This window comes from Simochromis diagramma, unplaced genomic scaffold (assembly GCF_900408965.1).
Source record: "Simochromis diagramma unplaced genomic scaffold, fSimDia1.1 OVJJ01000308.1, whole genome shotgun sequence".
Classification (NCBI taxonomy): domain Eukaryota; kingdom Metazoa; phylum Chordata; class Actinopteri; order Cichliformes; family Cichlidae; genus Simochromis; species Simochromis diagramma.
The window spans coordinates 619,092-637,114 of NW_024386785.1; the positions used below are offsets into that span (position 1 = coordinate 619,092).

General features: G+C 41.2%; 2 protein-coding genes across 2 annotated transcripts in view; both read left to right on the forward strand.

The window, feature by feature from the left end:
- Nucleotides 1-3,180, forward strand: part of grm6a (glutamate receptor, metabotropic 6a) — a 27,922-nt gene extending 24,742 nt beyond the window's left edge. The window contains exon 16 of the mRNA XM_040022622.1: nucleotides 1,504-3,180. The gene's annotated coding sequence lies outside the window, so the exon portion shown is untranslated. The remainder of the gene's footprint in view (nucleotides 1-1,503) is intronic.
- A 9,149-nt stretch (nucleotides 3,181-12,329) lies between these two features.
- tsr2 (TSR2 ribosome maturation factor) lies at nucleotides 12,330-17,508 on the forward strand. The gene is made up of 5 exons (XM_040022631.1): nucleotides 12,330-12,483; nucleotides 13,554-13,644; nucleotides 14,406-14,497; nucleotides 15,714-15,872; nucleotides 16,637-17,508. The coding sequence occupies exons 1-5, from the start codon at nucleotides 12,406-12,408 to the stop codon at nucleotides 16,739-16,741; spliced, it is 525 nt and encodes a 174-aa protein (XP_039878565.1). The 5' UTR covers nucleotides 12,330-12,405; the 3' UTR covers nucleotides 16,742-17,508.
- The last annotated feature ends 515 nt before the right edge of the window (nucleotides 17,509-18,023 follow it).

The window sequence follows — 18,023 nt, forward strand, 5'->3', positions numbered from 1 at the left end:
CATTACTCAAATTCAAATTCAAATTCAAATTTTATTTGTCACGTACACAGTCATACACAGTACGATATGTAGTGAAATGCTTGGACAACTGCTCGTGACCCAAAGAAAACAAAAAAAGGAAAGGCTATGAATAAGATAGGAAATAAATATGAAAAATTAAAAAGGGTAAATTTAACTAGGAAGGAATAAAATATAAATTAAGGTTAAAAATGAAATAACTGTACAACACAAATTAGAATGAAGGGTAAATTTAACTGGGAAGAATAAGATAAAATATATAAATTAAAGTTGAAAATAAAATAACTGTACAACAAAATACACAATACACAATATAGAACTATATAAGAATGTATGAAGAAATCTAAATATAAATATATATACACAATAACAGCAGCTGTACAAGTATTACCGGAAATGAAGAATATAGTGACCAGTGTTGTGCAAAAACAAAGTCCAGAAAGTCCAGTGTGTGTGTAAGAACTGTATGTGTGGGTCAGTACTGTGTGGTGGTGTGATTGAGAGACCGTATCGCCTGCGGGAAGAAGCTCCTCCTCAGTCTCTCTGTGTTGGTCTTCAGGGAGCGGAATCGCTTTCCTGACCTCAACAGAGAGAACAGTCTGTTGTTGGGATGTCAGTCATACTGTCAGTCATATCCTGATGCACTGGGTCCTCAGTTCATCCTGGTCCAGGACAATGTCATGCCCCATGTGGCCAGTGTGTGTAGACAGTTCCTGGATGATTAAGCTTCTGACAGGACAAACCTGCATCCAATTGAGAACCTCTGGGATGTTATGCATCCAAATAACACCACAAACTGTACACTGTACACTCACTAATCATCTATTGTTGACTTCCACAGAAAAATGAAGAGGTTGCATATTCAGATATGTTTAGTTGCCATCAGATTAATGAAACGAGCGCATGTCAGACATAAAACTTCTTTCACCTCATTGTCTGATCGACTCCTGCTTCTTTCTGTTCAGACGTGTGCATGAGATTCAGGCATCATGTCATTAGAGGTTTGTGTGCCCACCTCCAGCAGACTTTCAGATCCACACTGCAGAAGACAACCCATCACTTTCAGCGTGGCTCGTTGCTCCGATAAATAAATACCAACGTCTGCTGACTGCTCAGAGTGCAGCACAGCAGCTGGTTGTCAGCCGCACCTGCCTTTAGTTCAAATCAATTTTATTTTCAGTCCCAAATCCAAAGTTATGTAACGCAGAGCCACTTTTTCATAGGAAGGTCAAGACCTTCGGTATTAGAGTGAAAAAGCCAGCCATTCTCCACTGAGCATCAGATTAGTGCCCCTGCTTTACATGAGCATTCAGGACGTGTTGTTTTTGGTGTTGGTGACGGAGGCTGGGCCGTCACATAGGCAGGCGCTTTCACACAGTTAAAAATTAAATCAAAAAGGAAATGTGAATAATAATCAGGACTAATGGAAACGTGTCAGGTAACACGACTCAAGCACTCACTCGGTTTTTGCTTTTTTCCCCATAGGTAGCTGTGGACCAATCCCCATGCAGAGCCTGATGACATCATCATGAAGATCACATGGTCATACACACACACACACACACACTCAGAACAACAATACACTCAAGTGCATAATATTATGTCAAAATGAAACTATCAGCTGGAGCATCAGGAGTTCCTGTGGGTTCAGGCAGAAAATCTTCATCGCTCATCTGTGAAACTTAAATACGAACAGGAAATGTTACAGAGACGTGCGCTAATTGGCTCAAATGATTGGCTGAAGCATAACATTCGTCATTATGTTGACGATGCTCTGTTGTCACTAAAGAGATAATATCAGTGAGGACAAAAAGTCACAGTGGATCCTCTAACATCTCAGAGGTCACGTTGAAGCGCCTGTAGCCTCTCCCTTTGATTAAAGCCACACGGTGACCTTTCCACAGCTCTCAGATAACCAGGTAAACCTGAGAACTTCCTGTCTGAAAACAACCGACTCGGCTGTTCATCCCAAGGTTCACCCCCCCCCCGACTTTCAGATAAAGCAACACCGGGAGCCTCTATTCATAACCATTACATACACACAAAACTAGGCCTGGAACAGTACGGCACAGGTAATATTTGTGATCTAAACTCTCATTTTGGAAACGAGGGAAAATGAAACAGGAATACGACACATTTTATTTCTCACTTTCATCATTCCAACTTGTTCCTAAACACTGAAATCAGTCATTTTATCATCATTTTCTCCTGCATTAAACCTTTCAACTATAAATCAACCAGCTTAGACTTCAAATCAAATTCTGTTTACCACGGTCACCATCACACTCACCAGCCCTGGAGTGCAGATGAGAGGCCCAGGCTGTGTGCTGTGACTCGGAAAAGGTAAACCTGAGGATTTCCTGCCAGGACTGTTTCTTTTTTTTATTATTCCTTTTACACTAATTATATTTGGTGATATAGCTCTGTTCTGGGACACGTCCGCTCTTAAAAGCAAATATGTGTAAAGCCTAAAGGCAGAGAACTAAACAGAGCAGCCACCGGTGACAATGATTGTTTAAGTCAGAAGTAGCATGAAATAGAGGTGTTGGGGTGGTGGTGGGTATCAAAGTGGCTTGCAGAGATTTTTCAAAAAAGGTGTGCCGAATGGCACGCACTGGAGTGAGCTGATCTACTGGAGCTGCTGGCTGAGCTTGACTGAGTGGCAAACCAGAGCTAATGTTATGTCTACTTAGTGGAGTAGCTCAAATGAAATGCATTATGATGCCGGGATGTAGCAGCTGGATTCTGGAAAGTCAGACTCAGTTTTCCCCCAAAATTAACCTGTTAACCTGTCAGAAATTTTCTTCACCTCACACAAAAAACATGATCACCGGCTAACCAAGAAAACCAAGTCCCAGTTTTAGTGGATCACAAAACATTTAATAGTTGTGAGATTTTTTTTATTTCAAAAAGGAATTTTCATATTTTCTAGGAAATATTTAAAGACTTTTTTTGTTTAAACTTTGAAGAAATCCAATATCTCAAATTATCAGGACATTTCATTCTGTCCTGATAAGTAAATCATTAAATAACTTACTATTAAGACGGCATAATTACTGTGTATCTCTCAGTCTAGTTGGTTGCTGAAAAACCTGGCTGTTCAGAGTGATGTATAGACGCATATTAATGGAAGGTCGGCTGGAAGGTAAAGGTATGCCTGGAGAAAAGGTGCGGAAGCAACAGGGATGACCACAGCCTCGAAAAGATTTACAAGAAAAGTCAGTTCGAGAATATAAGAGCTTCACAAGGATTGGGCTAAGGCTGGTGTCAGCGTGTCAAGAATCACCACTGATGCATCAAGTCACTCCTGAACCAACGACAGCACCGTAAGCATCTTACCTGGTCAAAGGAGAAAAAGAGCTGGACTGTTGAGCAGTGGTCTGGTTTTAGAAGAAAGCACAATCCTAGGATTGTAGAGAAAGTCCCAGAGTCTGGAAGAAGAGGTGAATCCAAGGTGTTTGAAGTCCAGAGTGAAGTTTGGAGTGTCGTATCATCTACTGTTGGTGGTAACGCACTGTCAGGTGCCATTCGGTTCATCTGGACGCAGCATTTTCAACAGGAAGAACATTTCTTTAGTCATCCAAGTGAGTTCTTCAGTCTTCAGCTGACTGCAGGTTTCCCCAGCGCTATCAACAGTACAGATTCAGTTGGGTGGCTGAAGCTCAGGAAGCAGAGCAGGTCACCTGCTCCAGTCTGCATCCCAAATATCCTTGGACAAGATAATAGCACATATTAACAATCATGAAACTGAGCTTGTGGATTGTTAAGCAACGGTACTAGTTTTGGTTGTAAGATGGTGAGATATGTACTCTTAGGCCCCCTCTCTGGTGCAGAGATGGTCTTCCCCTTTTCATGTAAACCGCCTCCTCGACTTCCTGCTCAAACTTGTGTTCCTGCCTGTCCAGGATGCACACATGCTCCTCTCTGAAAGAGTGGTTGCTTGCCTTCAGGTGTAAATAGACTACAGAGTCCTGGCCTGATGGCGTATCTCTTCCGTGTTGTGCCATTCCCTGAGTCAGCACTTGTTTGGTTTGCTCAGTTCAGAACCTGATCCATGCGCCGGATCACTTTTTGGCATGGAGCGTTTTCAGGTTTGAAAGCCACAGAGACCTGATGTACTGTAAAATATGTCTCACCTGTTCCAATACTTCTGACTCATAATGGCTTACCGATGGTTTCTTAGGGTATCTTACTAGTTTTGACACATGACCAGCTGGGATAAGCACATTTGATCAGGGTCTCTTTGATTGGATGTTCTTCTGCTTCTCTGCCCACTTTGTCTGTGGGACTGGTGTTCGCTCTGTTTTGCAGAGTCCTGTGGAATGTGGGAATTTCACAGTCTGAAAATGCACAGCTGTAATTTTTATATCCTCTCTGGTGAACGTGATGTGTGTGTCCACCAGGTTAATAAGATCAGTGAACTGTGGTTCATCCTGAGATTTGATTTTCACCCAGGTGTCATCCGCATACCTGAACCATTAGCTCGGTGGTGTTTCAGGAATGATATCAGAGCCCTCTTCTTGACTTTCTCCATATGCAAGTTAGTCACAATAGGGTCAAGTGGAAAACCCACGGTGCATCACTGTGTCTGTCTGTATATGAAATATGTAGCTTGAAGTAACAGCTCTCAAAAATCTGAACCCTTCAGCCTTGGTTAAATAATGCCACCCAAGCACTCAGATGGGTGTGTAGGAGAGCTGAACAAAAATAAAGGATAGACTTCTGGTGTCTTTTCATGTTCTTAGAGAGTCTCTGTTAAATTATCAGAGGCGTTCCAGTAAAAACAAAGTGTTTGTCTGATATTGTTTCTCACAACTGTCACAGACGACCCTGTTTTATTCAGCATTATTAACTCTGTTGTTAATCCTCCTGGTTCCTCCTCTCATAGAGTCCAAAGCAGTAGATGAGAATTTGATTTTGATGCCAGGATTGTAAGTATTCGGTCTCATATCATCCCTCCTGGCTCTGACCCATCGTTTCACACATCCTCTGTTGCTTTTGACCACTTTGAGTCTTTGTCTTTGCCCCTTAAAACCCACAAAATGTCTCCTGGACATTCATCTTGGCGACTGATGGATATTTTTGGCACTATAGCAATGAGTTTACTCACTATTATCAATGGCAGTGGCATACTGTGGTGGAGTCTATTGTTTCAAAGCAAAACCTTGAGCCCACAGTTTTATCCGACTTCAGACTGATGTCTAAACTTCTTTCTAGTCTAAGGTCCTGGAGAAAGCTGTTTTCCTTCTCTCTGTTCCTTTTTGGATCAAAGCAGTGTTACTGAAGAGTTTCAGAATAAAAGGGGCTGGAATGGTTTAAATCTTGCTTTACCAAACAATTTTACAGCTTAGGCGTGCATCTTCCTTTCTTATGTGGAGCCACTCGAGTCCATTCTTGGTCCTTTTTTCATTTTTAGATGCTTTTAGATGCTCTGGCAGTTGACAGTATTTTTATTCTTTGGCTTTTAAACCGGACTGCGTACCGATGACTTTTTATCCACGCTGTTTTACTTATCTTCTAATCTTTTTTAGATATACAGCACTTTTTACATCTGTTGTTTTCAAATGTGCTTATAAATAAACTTGACTGGACAGAGACACTTGGTTGGTGTTGAGGGTGGGCTTGTCCTCTAATCTCTTATGAGCTGGTCCGGTAGCTGTAACACAAGTGAAGAAGATGTAACGGCCTCATAAGAGGCCATTGTTTCATCTGGTGTCGTCCAGCGTGATTCGAATGTTGCGTTTGGTGCTGCACACGAAGCGATTCAGGACCAAAGCCAGAAACTTGGAGATAGGTGACAGAAATGATCATATAAAGTTGGGGAAACCTGCAGTCAGCTGACATGAGCGATGAAACCTTTTTCCCACAGACAATGCTGAATCCAGATGAACGAAATCAACTTTCTGAGATTTCCTTATCTGGATCATTGAGTCGACACCAAGACATCTACCAGGAGGTTTTGAAGAAATGTTTCCTTTCACTGAAAGCTTTATGGAGAAGCCAAATTCGTTTTCACCAGGACTTAGCACCACTCACAATGTTAAAACTGCTCCCAAATGATTTGCTGACCGTGTTATTATCATGTTATTATCATGTTATTATCATGCTTAATCATACAGCCAACTTGCCTGATCTGGATCCCACAGAGAATCTGTGGAGATTGTCAAGAGGAAGATGAGAAAAACCTGATCCACAGAAGGCTGCTGTCAAAGCAACCTGAGCTTCAGTAACATCCATACCTCCATGCCACGCTGCATTGATGCAGTAATTCATGGAGCCTCAAAAGAGTACTGTGTATACAATCAAAACATAATAAACTACACATTATTACATCATTATTATTATTATTAAAATATATTCTGCCCACAATTCTAATTTTAACCTTTGATTTTATATATTTCGGGTTTTTACTCAAAATAATTGCTTCATGTTTATTGAAGATGACAAATCTTTTTTTTTATTATTATTATTATTATATAATAGATACAGTTTTCAAAGGTTTCTGCATTTCCTTTTTAGATTGATCTTTGGAAATATCCTAATAATTTGAGATACTGGATTTCTGATTTTCATTAGCTGTAATGGTGTAATTAGCCATAAACACCAAAATGAAAACAAAAAACATCATTTTTAGTCAATTCATATAGAATATTCAAAAGTTATTTATTGAAATTACCACAAATGTATTTTTTTGTGATATTCAATGGTTTTTAGATGCACTAGTAGATGGTAGCAACACGTGATCCTGTTAGTTTTAATTTTGTTTTGTGGAAAATTACTGCAGTTAACAAAACTGTCCTGTCAAATAAAAAAATAAATGATGTTCACGTGAGAATCCAGAGGTGAAGGTACTGTAGTTGCCATAGTTTCGGAAAGTTGTGGGTCATTTTCTCTGGTGTAAACGTACAAATACTGCAGATAAACGAATGCGTAACGATGGTTAAATGGACTAGTACTTAAATGGCACTTTTCTATTCTTTTCCTCCCTGACATGCGTGTAAACATGTCTTATGAATGAGGCTTCTGGACTCCTGTTCGCGTAGCATTTATTTTATGAAGAGGACTTAGTTTGATGGTGAAGTCACGCGAACCAGCATCAGTTTGATGTTGGCGCTCAGACTCAGATCGGTGTGCCAGATGTTGATGGTCAGAGGAGTTCGGGATGACTCACCTTGTAGGTGACCAGGATTTCTGCCCCGCACACGCTCAGTAACCTTTATTCAATTCAGTTTTATTTATACAGCGCTAACTCCCAACAACAGTCGCCTCAAGGCACAGATGTTATCCAGCTGCTGCACAGACTTCATGTGTTTTAAACCAGCTACCATTTGAAGACGCATAAAACATTTCTACAAATATATGCATCAGAACCTAGACGCAACTGAAATAAGCCAATGACTGCTCAGAGTGGGCGTGGTCATAGACAGGAACCAATCACAGTGCTCGGTGTCCTGGATTAAGACCCAGAGACTCTTCTGCAGCTGCAGCTCCATCGTTGCTTTTAAACCTCCTCATTTATTGATCCATTCATGTCAAAGTGTTTCTTTTCCCATCTCGTTCAGACAGGATTTAATATTTCAGACAGAGCAGGTGATGAAATATTAGTCTGATACTCAAACACCTGCAGCTGCTGGTCCAGGATCTGGTCTGGGTTCTGGAGCCATGAAGGGTTTTTTGTTTTTTTCTGAGGTTTCTAAATTCATATTTAGTTCTTAAAAATGGAGTTCACATCCAGATCAGCCCTCACGCACTGCAGGAAACATCACATACATACAGAGGATTCACAGATAAACGTGTGGGTGCTGAAATCAGTAAAAGAAGAAACAGAGCACGAGAAGGAGAGAGTGCAGGAGGAGGATTAAAAGCCTGCAGTGAAATCCTGTCTGAATGAGCTTTTATTCTGAAAGAAAAAGAAGACCAGCAGGATTTTCACAATAAATTGGTTGTCAGAGAGACAGAAAGCTGCAGGTCAGCAGCTGATTAATTCGACCCTCACTTTTCTGTCTGTCTGTGAGGACCCGTGGTTTCATACTGTACAGCCAAAAGTACGTGGACGGCACCGGCTGGGTGTAGCCAAATATTTAGCATCTTGTTGCCTGTTAAAGAAGAAACTCCCAGTTTCCATCTGTTGTGTGCAAAGATGATGTGGTGATGATATAATGAAGTGTTCATTATTTAGACGAGGTTGGTTTTTTTCCAGGTTAAATCAAATATTAATGACATGTCTTATTTTATAAAGACTGAAAGTTTTATCTTGAAATAAACACTTGTTTTACTTTATATTTATCATGTAATTAGACGACTTTTTGAGGATGAGATTACTGAAAGATTTTAAGGTACTGCTGAAAGATTATTTTTGCGGTTTTAAAGTTCGTCTTGAGAAACGTCATCAGTCCTTTTGGGCGTTTGTGGTGATTTTACGGTTTAGTTCCACATAAATGTGTTTTTAAGGGATTTGTTGTGTTTGTGTTTTAACACAAACAGCTGCATGTTACGCTGTCATGTGTGTACAGCTGTCCACATACTTTTGGCCATAAACTGTTTCTATATTTGCTGTGTTTATAAAGTTGATGTGATCGTCATTTCTGCACTGACAATAAAGGTTTCTGTTAAACTGATCAAGGATTTATTATTGTTATTATTATTATTTATTTTAATAAGCTTAAGAAAAATGATCATTTTTCTTTCTCTGAGGCGTCCACGAACTAAATTCTCAGACACATCAATGTTTCTAAATAGATATGGAAACATGACAACCACCTTCCACCACTTTAACCCAGTTAATTTGCAGTTTTTATTTCCTTTTATCAGAGGTAGCCTTCATCATATTCCCCAAAAAATTGTTGCATATGACTTTCAACTTTTGGCGGAGCACAGAAAGCAAAAGATGGTGACCAGCTCACCAGCAGGCGACATCTTCATCAACATGTATCAGAGTCCCCCTAAAGAGGGACATCTGCTCACCCTGAGCGGCACATGGGGGACTGAACAAAGCAGAAAGGGAACACATTCAGTGTAAAGAGCTGGTTTAGAGCAGAGTGCATTGGTTTTGGTGATCACGGGGCTCATGTGCAGCCCTGGGCCCGCCTACTGATGTATTATATGAAAAATGGCTGCACAGTAAGTTTAAACATTTCCCTTCAGTTTTATTTCTATAGTGCCAAATCGAAACAGCAGTTGCTTCAGGCTCTAAAACTCTACAATAATTGTATGGACAAAGTTTGCATCCAAAATTTTAATAAAGCAGAAGAAGGAAGCATAACACAGAAATACTTAGCAAATATATTTGGACATTGACACGAGTTTATGTTTTTTTTCACCTGTTTACTGAAGCATATTCCAATTCTAGTTATATAATGGACATGGACATAATGTGCAGACCCTCAGCTTTCATTTGAGGGTATACGAATATTTATGGACCTACCTGTAAATGACTGAAAGCTCAAATGATCATTTTGGAGGATTTCTGGTTATTTTTATAAATTATATACACTGCCAATTTCCAATATATGTATTCCCAGGACACTTTAAACTGTAAGGTAAAATAAATAGCAACGATCACAGAGATAAAAGCATGTGGAGAGAAAAAAACTCCCTTTTAAAAGGAAGAAGCTTCCATCAGAACGGACACCAAATATCTGCCTTAAAAGGTTGGAGTAACTGGAAAAGAGAAAAGATGAACACAAAGGCACAAAGGGATGACAAACAGCAAAAGAATATACGAAAAACAACTCAGCAGGTTAGTGGAGCCATCAACCAAACATCAGGAATATGCAGGTCCAGTGTCAGACATTCCTTTCTGTGGGAATTTCTATTATTCCAGGAGAAAGGCACAGAGATAGAGCACAAACTGTTGAAGAGAGAAGACAGAAAGGCAACGGCATGCAAGAGCGGTACATAAATAAATTCAATGAGTGCGAAGGAAATTAGAGATGAAGAAAGCTCCTCCGGGCCTATAGCGACAGAACTAATGCATGCTTCAGGGTCACATTTAAAAATATAATACAGACTAAAAGCAACACAGCTGCTGCTGCCGGTGCTGAAGGAAACCTGGAAAATGTGACTGTGAACATGTGAGTTAATATTAATAGGATCACTGGGGAGGTGAGGAAGCATGCGTTGCATCCATTCATTAGGTGAATATTTGAAAATGTCTGGAAAAGTGAAACAGCTGCAATAACACAATCTCCACAGCTGCAGACTCCGAGGTAACGTCAGCCAATGAACTAAAATTCTTCTTTGTGCTTTGATTGTGCGATTAAAGTTTAGTTATTATGCTTTTTTCTTATTCTCTGTCTTGTGTTACGATGATGGATGTTCACTTTAAACATGGCTGAAGTTTTAAATAATAAGTTTGGCTATAAAAACGATCCCTATGAGCCAAAACCTCCAACATTTTATTCAACAGCGGTGCCGGGTGGAGATCAGCTCCATTTCATTAAATGTATGAATTGTTTAATACAGTTTCAAAATGCAGTTCTGGTTGTGTTTAAAAGGTTGTAGGAAGAGTGAATACACAAACAACAAGTAAATGATTTCAGGGTCTGCAGTTTAGGATCACATCCCTGTACAAACACTATGAAACACTCGGACTGCAGCTCAGCGCCTCCCTGAGAATCTCTTTTTCACAGTGATGTTAATCAGTGAAAGGTGTCGAAAAACTCCTTAATAACTCTCACGAATGGCACACTGAGACCTTTTAATGCCATATTCCTGAGAACTTATTGCTTTCATATGAGCTGAACTGATATCTGGAACTTAACCTGCTTTCACTCAGACCTCCATCCGGAGGCAGACATTTGAGAAGCCTCAAACTGAATCAAATCCTTCCTCAGACAGCAGATGAAGACAGCATGAATGTAGAACATTTCTAAGTAAAATAATAATAAATAATGTGGACAGTAGGTTTGGTTTTTTTGTAAGTCTCGCTTATGTTTAGGTGGATTTCTGTTGAGTTGCTGCCACCTGCAGGTGGACAACAGAACCTGCACAGACCGAAACTGGACAACAGTACATATTTGATTCTATTATGCGTAAATACATACCAGTTAATTCATCCTACATTTGTGTTGAAAAGGATGATGATGGTGACCCTGAGAGGAAAGAGAAAAAATGCTGCAAAAGCTTTAAAAAAAATCAGGAAAGAAAATGGAAGTGTTTCTGGGACACTTGACTGAACAGCTGCAAAGAACTGCAGTGAGGCACGTTCAAAAGAAGCAGAGGGTTCGTTAGTGTTGTGAGATCTGAGGGTGTAAGGCAATGAGTGATTTAATCACATTATTCGTTTAATACTCTACACACATGTTTGTTACTGTTTACTGTTAGCGTGTCACTTCCACCGGGGTTCAGTCAAGTTTTTGTTTCCCAAGAAACGCTTCTGTTTTCTTTCCTGATTTTTTTCCTCAGTTTTTTGTTGCTGTTTTTTCTATTTCCTTTGTGTTTTGTGTGCTTTTGCAGCATTTTCCTATTTGCTGGTGTGTTTTTTTAAAAGTTGCAGTCCATTTGAACTCTCAGGGCCGCCGTACAATAACAGTTGAGCAGTCTCCTGTGTGTGTAATGTCTGGTTTAAAAAAAACAAACAAACTAAAATGACAACAGTGGAAACCAGCAGCTACATCCATCATTTATATACAGTCTATGAGAGTTTACGTGTTTCTCCTTTTCTCATTTGTTATTTAAAAGTAAGTGCGGTTAGTCAATGGTCTTCCTAGTGGAAGACATTCCTTCGGTTACATAAATGGTTACATAATCTGTAAAACCTTAGATCTTCCATGTCACGTTCATCCATTTATGACCACAGTGTGCCCGTGTTCTGATACCAGGCTAACATACAATGTCACAAAGCTAAAATCATCTTAAACCGGTTTCTGGTTGTGGTAGAAAAGGACATTCACATCATGGACAATTGTGGAGAGCTGGGAGTGGCAAAACGGATTAATTAAATAATGAATTAAATGTTTCATTAATTATTTAAAATTGGAATGAATTCATTAAATAAATATTTCAATAATTAATTAAATGGCCATTCATTTCATTTAAAACATTTAATTATTTATTTTCAGTTGTATTTAATTGATGACATTTTAATTAATGATATATTTAATTAATTATTGACACATTCAATTCATTTTTAATGATGTATTTATTTAATTCCTTTTGGCACTCCTGGGCCTCCACAGTACAATAATGTCAACATGGACGGAAAGTTTCCAGCACCTTGATGAATCTGACAATTAGAGCAGTTCAGAGTTTACATGCATGTCTGTTTATTTCTTTAGCTTTTTGTCACAGTCCCGTTTCGATTGGAAGGAGCACGCTTTTCCTGAACAATCGCTTCTGTCTGATCTCTGTTTCTGCACTCGGCTCCTTCCGTCTGTCAGACCCAACATGGCGGCCTCCGCGGCTTCACGTGAGGTCTTCACGGAGGGAGTCCGAGCGGTTCTTCGAACCTGGCCGGTTCTTCAGGTGAGTTAGAGCCGATCGAGTGCCTCCTGAGCGGCAGGCAGACGGGTCCAGCTGATACCCAGACGGGTTACTGATTCAACGATAACCGATATGAAGCTAACATGCTAACAGCTTCTCACGTGAGGAGCTTATGTTCTATTAAACCAAATCACAGACCTACACAGAGCATTTTTATGGCAGCGGGACCTTTTAACTGGATAAATAAAAGATAAATACAAAAGTCACTCTGCCACAAACTGACGGCGACTTCTACCTTGTGAGACGAATGTTGTTTGTGGCTCAAGATGACTTGATATCATACATGAGGGAGACAGTTCACATATATCTCACATATTATAGGTCAAAATGTCTTTTTTATGGAAGTGTAAATACCGGGAATCACTTTTTGGCACACGGGCGTTGTGTTGTGATTGTTTTTATGTTGCTAAGTAGACTGTAGTCGGCAGGATTTAGAAAGCAGTTTTATATCAAATAAACAGAAGACCTGTTTTGGAAGTATCTTCGTGATTCTGCGTTACTGTACCCACATCATCATCAATCCAGTCCTTCTTGGTCAAGATGAGTGTTATTTATTGAAGTGTGGAGCTCAGTTCGGATGTGTAAAGATGGAGCTGCAATGCAGGAGGACAATTTGAAGACCAGGATTAGATTCAGCGATGTAGTGAAGCAGCACATGCAGAGAGTTGGTGTGACTGTAGACAGATGATCTGCTGTGGCGATCCCTAAAGGGGGCAACCAAAAGAAGGTGATGAACTTTGACCTTTGGATAGTTCATCTTTTTAAATGTTTCAAAATGATTCATTACTTCAGCAGAATGCAGGTAGAGCTTGGAGTGTGGGCGTCTGGATGCTGGGTGGTGGAGTCAACACATAGAAGAAGAAGTGGGGAAATTTAAACAGACGTGTAGGGAGGATGTGTTTGAGTTGGGTGCCTGCAACATCTCGCAGGATTCTCTGTTTATGAGAATTTATTAATTAGCTCGTTTATTCTTAAGTCAACATTAGAAATCTGATGTTATGTATGATGTGAGGTCACAGCAATAAAATGTACCATCTCTGTTTGTCGGACAGATTGCGGTGGATAACGGGTTTGGAGGCGTCTACGGCCAGCAGAAAGCTGATTGGATGGTGGATGTGGTTCAGCAGTATTTCCATGACAACGGTGGGTATGTGTAGTTGTTACGGTGCTAATTAGAAGTGGGTGAACCCTTTAAATCGAGTTTAAGCTTTCAGTGATCATTAGATGTGATCTGGGTCGTCTCAGTTTCAGCTCGTGAGGATGCATGAATAAAAGTGACTTTGAACCTCCAACGGTTCAGCCTGTTCTTTGAATCTGACAAAGGACAGCGTGAGATATGGATTACATTTAATGTTGCATAAGAAAAGACAAATAATTAGGCAAAGTTTCTGTCGATATCAAGTTGATTAAAGGGAAACTCAGTCAAGTGTGTCTCAGAGGTTTAAAGGGCTCCTGTTGTCCTTCTTTTCTGCTCCATGTTCACATCAAACTTAAGTCTCAAATAATGAGGTATGAATGTAAAAGCAACCCATGTGAGCCTAAAGGCTTCAGACTGCTCCAAATGCTCCTCAATAAGATGCCAGAGAAAGAGGATATGTCTAATATGTTCATCTGAACACGGCTCTTCCTGTAGATGCTGAAACCCCGCCCACCTGTAGTTTAAACCCTCTGTTTACAAGACGTAGCCTGTCAGAAGAAGTTTGGTTTAAAGGGAGATGATCTATAATATTTCAGACAGGATGAACTGAGGAGCAGTTTAAGATGTTTTGAACTGTGCGCCATGCAGAGCTTTACTAGTAGAGTCTAAGAATAGAAATAAGGAGCAGAACCACGTTTAATTAAACAGCAAAGCTTCAGGGTCATTTTTGATGTTGTGTTAACATCTCCGTGTGTCTGTGTGTCAGCTGACCTGCAGCAGTACGAAGTCGAGGACTTCATCGCTGAGCTGATGGATCAGGAGTTCAATACAGTGGTGGATGATGGGAGTTTACCACAGGTACACACACACACAAAGACAACAGCAATAACAGTGTTTCTTTTTTAAATCCTGTTTTTAAAACGCACTCATCTTCACTATATTTAAGTCTTCTGTGGAGAAAAGTAAACCCTCGGGATCAGAGGCTACATTTCTCATTCTCTGCATGGATATGATGTTATAATAAAAACATGTTTATGACATGTCTGCATGTAAATTCTGGTTGTCTTCATCACCCTCCTGCCTCCTGATGTCAGCATTATATCTGCGTGGTCTTATTAACGTCTTCATCAGTTAGTTCAGTAGGACGAGCGAGGCATGAGTTCATCGGTTCTTCTTCTCGCCAGGAGAATATTTAGTTTAGTCTTTTTGTTGTGTTTGTGAAAAGCATGATACACGGCAGTTCTCGCGCTCGTACTGCCTCACGAACGAAGCTGCAGCGTTCACTATGATGTGATTAATGATGCAGAACTCGTGGTTGAAAATGGGCTGTTCGTGTTTTATGGTCGAGCAGAGGTGGTGCGTTCGCTGTCCGCTCCAGAGCTGGCAGCGAGCTCTGTAGTCAGGTGGAGGCGGTGCACGATGTGCTACAGCCAGTCTGTGGTTCGCAGAACATAAACACTGTGTGATGATGAGCTCCCAGATGTTTCCATAACCCCGTCCGTCCTGCTGCTTCATCACTTTTCTTATCTGATGCCTCCTCTTTCCTTTATGCGGTTTTTGTTCCTGGGTGTTTCCTGGTCGTCCTTTTGGAGCTGGCGTTGAGTCCTCAGAGATTCATGTCGGTCTCATCCTGGAGAAGAGTCACACCTGCTGCTTTTCTTCAAATTTAGCATCCACCTTAACAACACCTGCTTCTCTGTCACTTTGAAGTTTTGCTGCCTTTTGAACAAAAGCGCTGCGGATTCTGGTAAAGCGGCTCCGTTTGATCTCTTCTGCTTTGTTTGAGCCTCGTTATTTCTTCTTTCCTGACGCTTTCCAGGACGACTCGGTTTCTCTGAGCTCTTTGTTCTTGTAAACATTCAAGCGGCCAACTTTTCACTGTTCAAACCTCTAAACTCTCCACACAGTTGTTTCCTCATTGACGTCAACTTGTTTGAACTAAAGCGCAGCAATTAAAGTAGTTTTATTATTTTATTCCACACCGAACAAAAACTGAAGGAATGAACACAGAATCGTCTGCTTGGTGCTGGTCTGCAGGTGTGGATGTTTGAAGGTGGTGTGTGTGTGTTTGTAGGTGTCCGCCAATCTGCTGCAGATGTTCGGTCAGTGGCGGCAGGGGGCACTGGAGCAGCTCAAACACACCATCAACACTCTGACACAGAATAAGAGTCAAAGGGCAAAGGTCACGGCTCAGCCCACGCAGTCTGATGAAGAGAGCAACGATGACGCACAGGTACGGCTCACCTGACAGACACACACACACACACACACACAGGTCAGAATCAGGACTGTGGATTTTGATCTCCGTCACTCCCACTGAGAATCTCTGAGCGACGTTCAACCTTTTTGAACGAGTAATCTGAATCTTTCACACCTGAATTACATTTTATAGGCTTTGTTAAAACCTGCAGCCCGATCAGTTGTGCGCCCACTCAAGCAGAAATCTTCAAAAAGTGTATTTTGTGTGAGTTTTGCAGTGTTGTATCCATTTTGATCTTCTAGCCGTGATTCCTTTTGTGGTTTAAAAAAAAAAAAAAATGACTGTATCACATAATTACGGAGTATTTGCCATGGACTGTCCAGTATGTGTCTTGCTTTCAGCTCCAGCTCTGGATGGAAGGAAACTGTAGTTTGAAAATCTTTCAGCTTCTCCTCTGATGCAGTTACATCCTCGTTCTGTCCGTTTGTAAAGTTGTGCTGCTTCTGTGCTCATATTATAATCGTAAACAGACAAACATTACGATATGTGGAGTGGGTGTAAAATGGATTTGGTTGCTGTTTTAAAACAAAACTCAAATGTGTTTCATGAAGTTATGAAGGTTTAAAATTCCTGGAAAAACCACGACACTAAAAAGCTAAATATGGCCCCGCCCCGTGTACGTCAGGGGCTCATTCATAGTATGAAGACACAGCTGACTGAGGGCTTCAGGTGGAAACTTTTTATATATATAGATAATGAAATCACCCGGGTTGAGTGATGGTTGTTTGTGTGTGCAGGAGATGGAGTGTGAAGCGTCTGGTCCATCGGTCAGCAGGACACATCCTCCTCCTCCTACTCAGGATGAAGAAGATGGCTGGACGGTGGTGAGGAAGAAGAAGTGAAGATTTTAGGATGAACTGTTAAACTGAGAGACTGAAGCAGCTGACCTTTGACCTACAGGAAGAGACTTTTTAGTGAAAGCTGGGCCTCAGCCTCCACCTGCTCCAGACTGAAAGGGTCCTGCAGGCTCAGAAAGGCGTGCTGTTTGTCAGCCGCCTGCAGGGACGTTCAGTCTGGAGCAGGTGGACGGGGACGAGGACGATGTCCTTAAACCGGAGTCACTCTGCTTCCTGTGGATGAATTTTTTATTATTATTATTAAACACTTTGACCATACGCAGTGCTGTCGCTATACTGTACATCACAACATATAGAATTATACACTCACTGACCTCTTTATTAAATACATCTTACTAGTACTGGGTCAGACAGCCTTCAGAGGTTCGTGCAGTTGCTTCAGGTTTGTGGAGACCACCTGAGTCCAGTGAACTCGTTTTCATAAACATGCGTATAGAATCAAGCACCCGGGTATGCCGACTGCTTCTGCAAACATTTGTGAAAGGAACCCCAGCGTGGTACCGTGATTGGATGCCACCTGTGCAACAAGTCCAGTGAAGTTTCCTCATTACTAAATACTCCAGTCAGCTGTTAGTGGGATTATAGCAAAGTGGAAGTGATTGGGAATGACAGCAACTCAGCCATGAGGTGGTAAAATCAGAGCGGGGTCGATCGCTACAGACCTCCAAACTTTATGTGGCCTTCAGGTTAGCTCAGGAACAGTTCGCAGACGGCTTCATACTGTGTTTAAGAAACTGGTCCTCTGTGCTGTGCACCACTGCATGGATGACATCGAGCTGATGAGCCTCTCTACGGGAACACACCAGGTTCACGTCCGACAGCTTTGTTCAAGCTTTCGCTCAGCTGGAATTTCAGTCTGCGTGGGGTCTTAATTTGAAATATAGACTGCCTCTATGTGCCAGAACTCCTGCTCTCCTTATTTGCTCTGTGCAGCTTGACTTTGCATTAAAGGAAAAAATATATTTTTAGCAGTGAGCAGAGTCAACTGCAAATGCATCTGCTCGAAATGCAAGCATTGTTTTGAGTGAACGCGAGCAGCTTAGTCTACAGGCACCTGTAGTTGAACTACTCACAGCAACTTCTGGCCCGTGTCTTTCTCTGCAACCAGTTGCATTTCTCACCAACCAGCTGGGGAATACACGTTTTTCCCTAAATAGGGAGGGGGGGTCACTGATCGGTCACTGGGCCTGTGTGAGCGAGGCCTTAACCAGCCCACCACAGTTGGAATGTATTGCAGCTGCAAGTGGTGTTTTCCCAGGATCAGTTT

What these genes read in the sequence shown, in the direction of transcription:
- tsr2 (XM_040022631.1), top strand. Translation starts at nt 12,406, where the DNA reads ATGGCGGCCTCCGCGGCTTCACGTGAGGTCTTCACGGAGGGAGTCCGA. An exon ending in GAACCTGGCCGGTTCTTCAG is followed by an intron (nt 12,484 to 13,553) that starts GTGAGTTAGAGC and finishes TTTGTCGGACAG; the next exon opens with ATTGCGGTGGATAACGGGTT. An exon ending in GCAGTATTTCCATGACAACG is followed by an intron (nt 13,645 to 14,405) that starts GTGGGTATGTGT and finishes TCTGTGTGTCAG; the next exon opens with CTGACCTGCAGCAGTACGAA.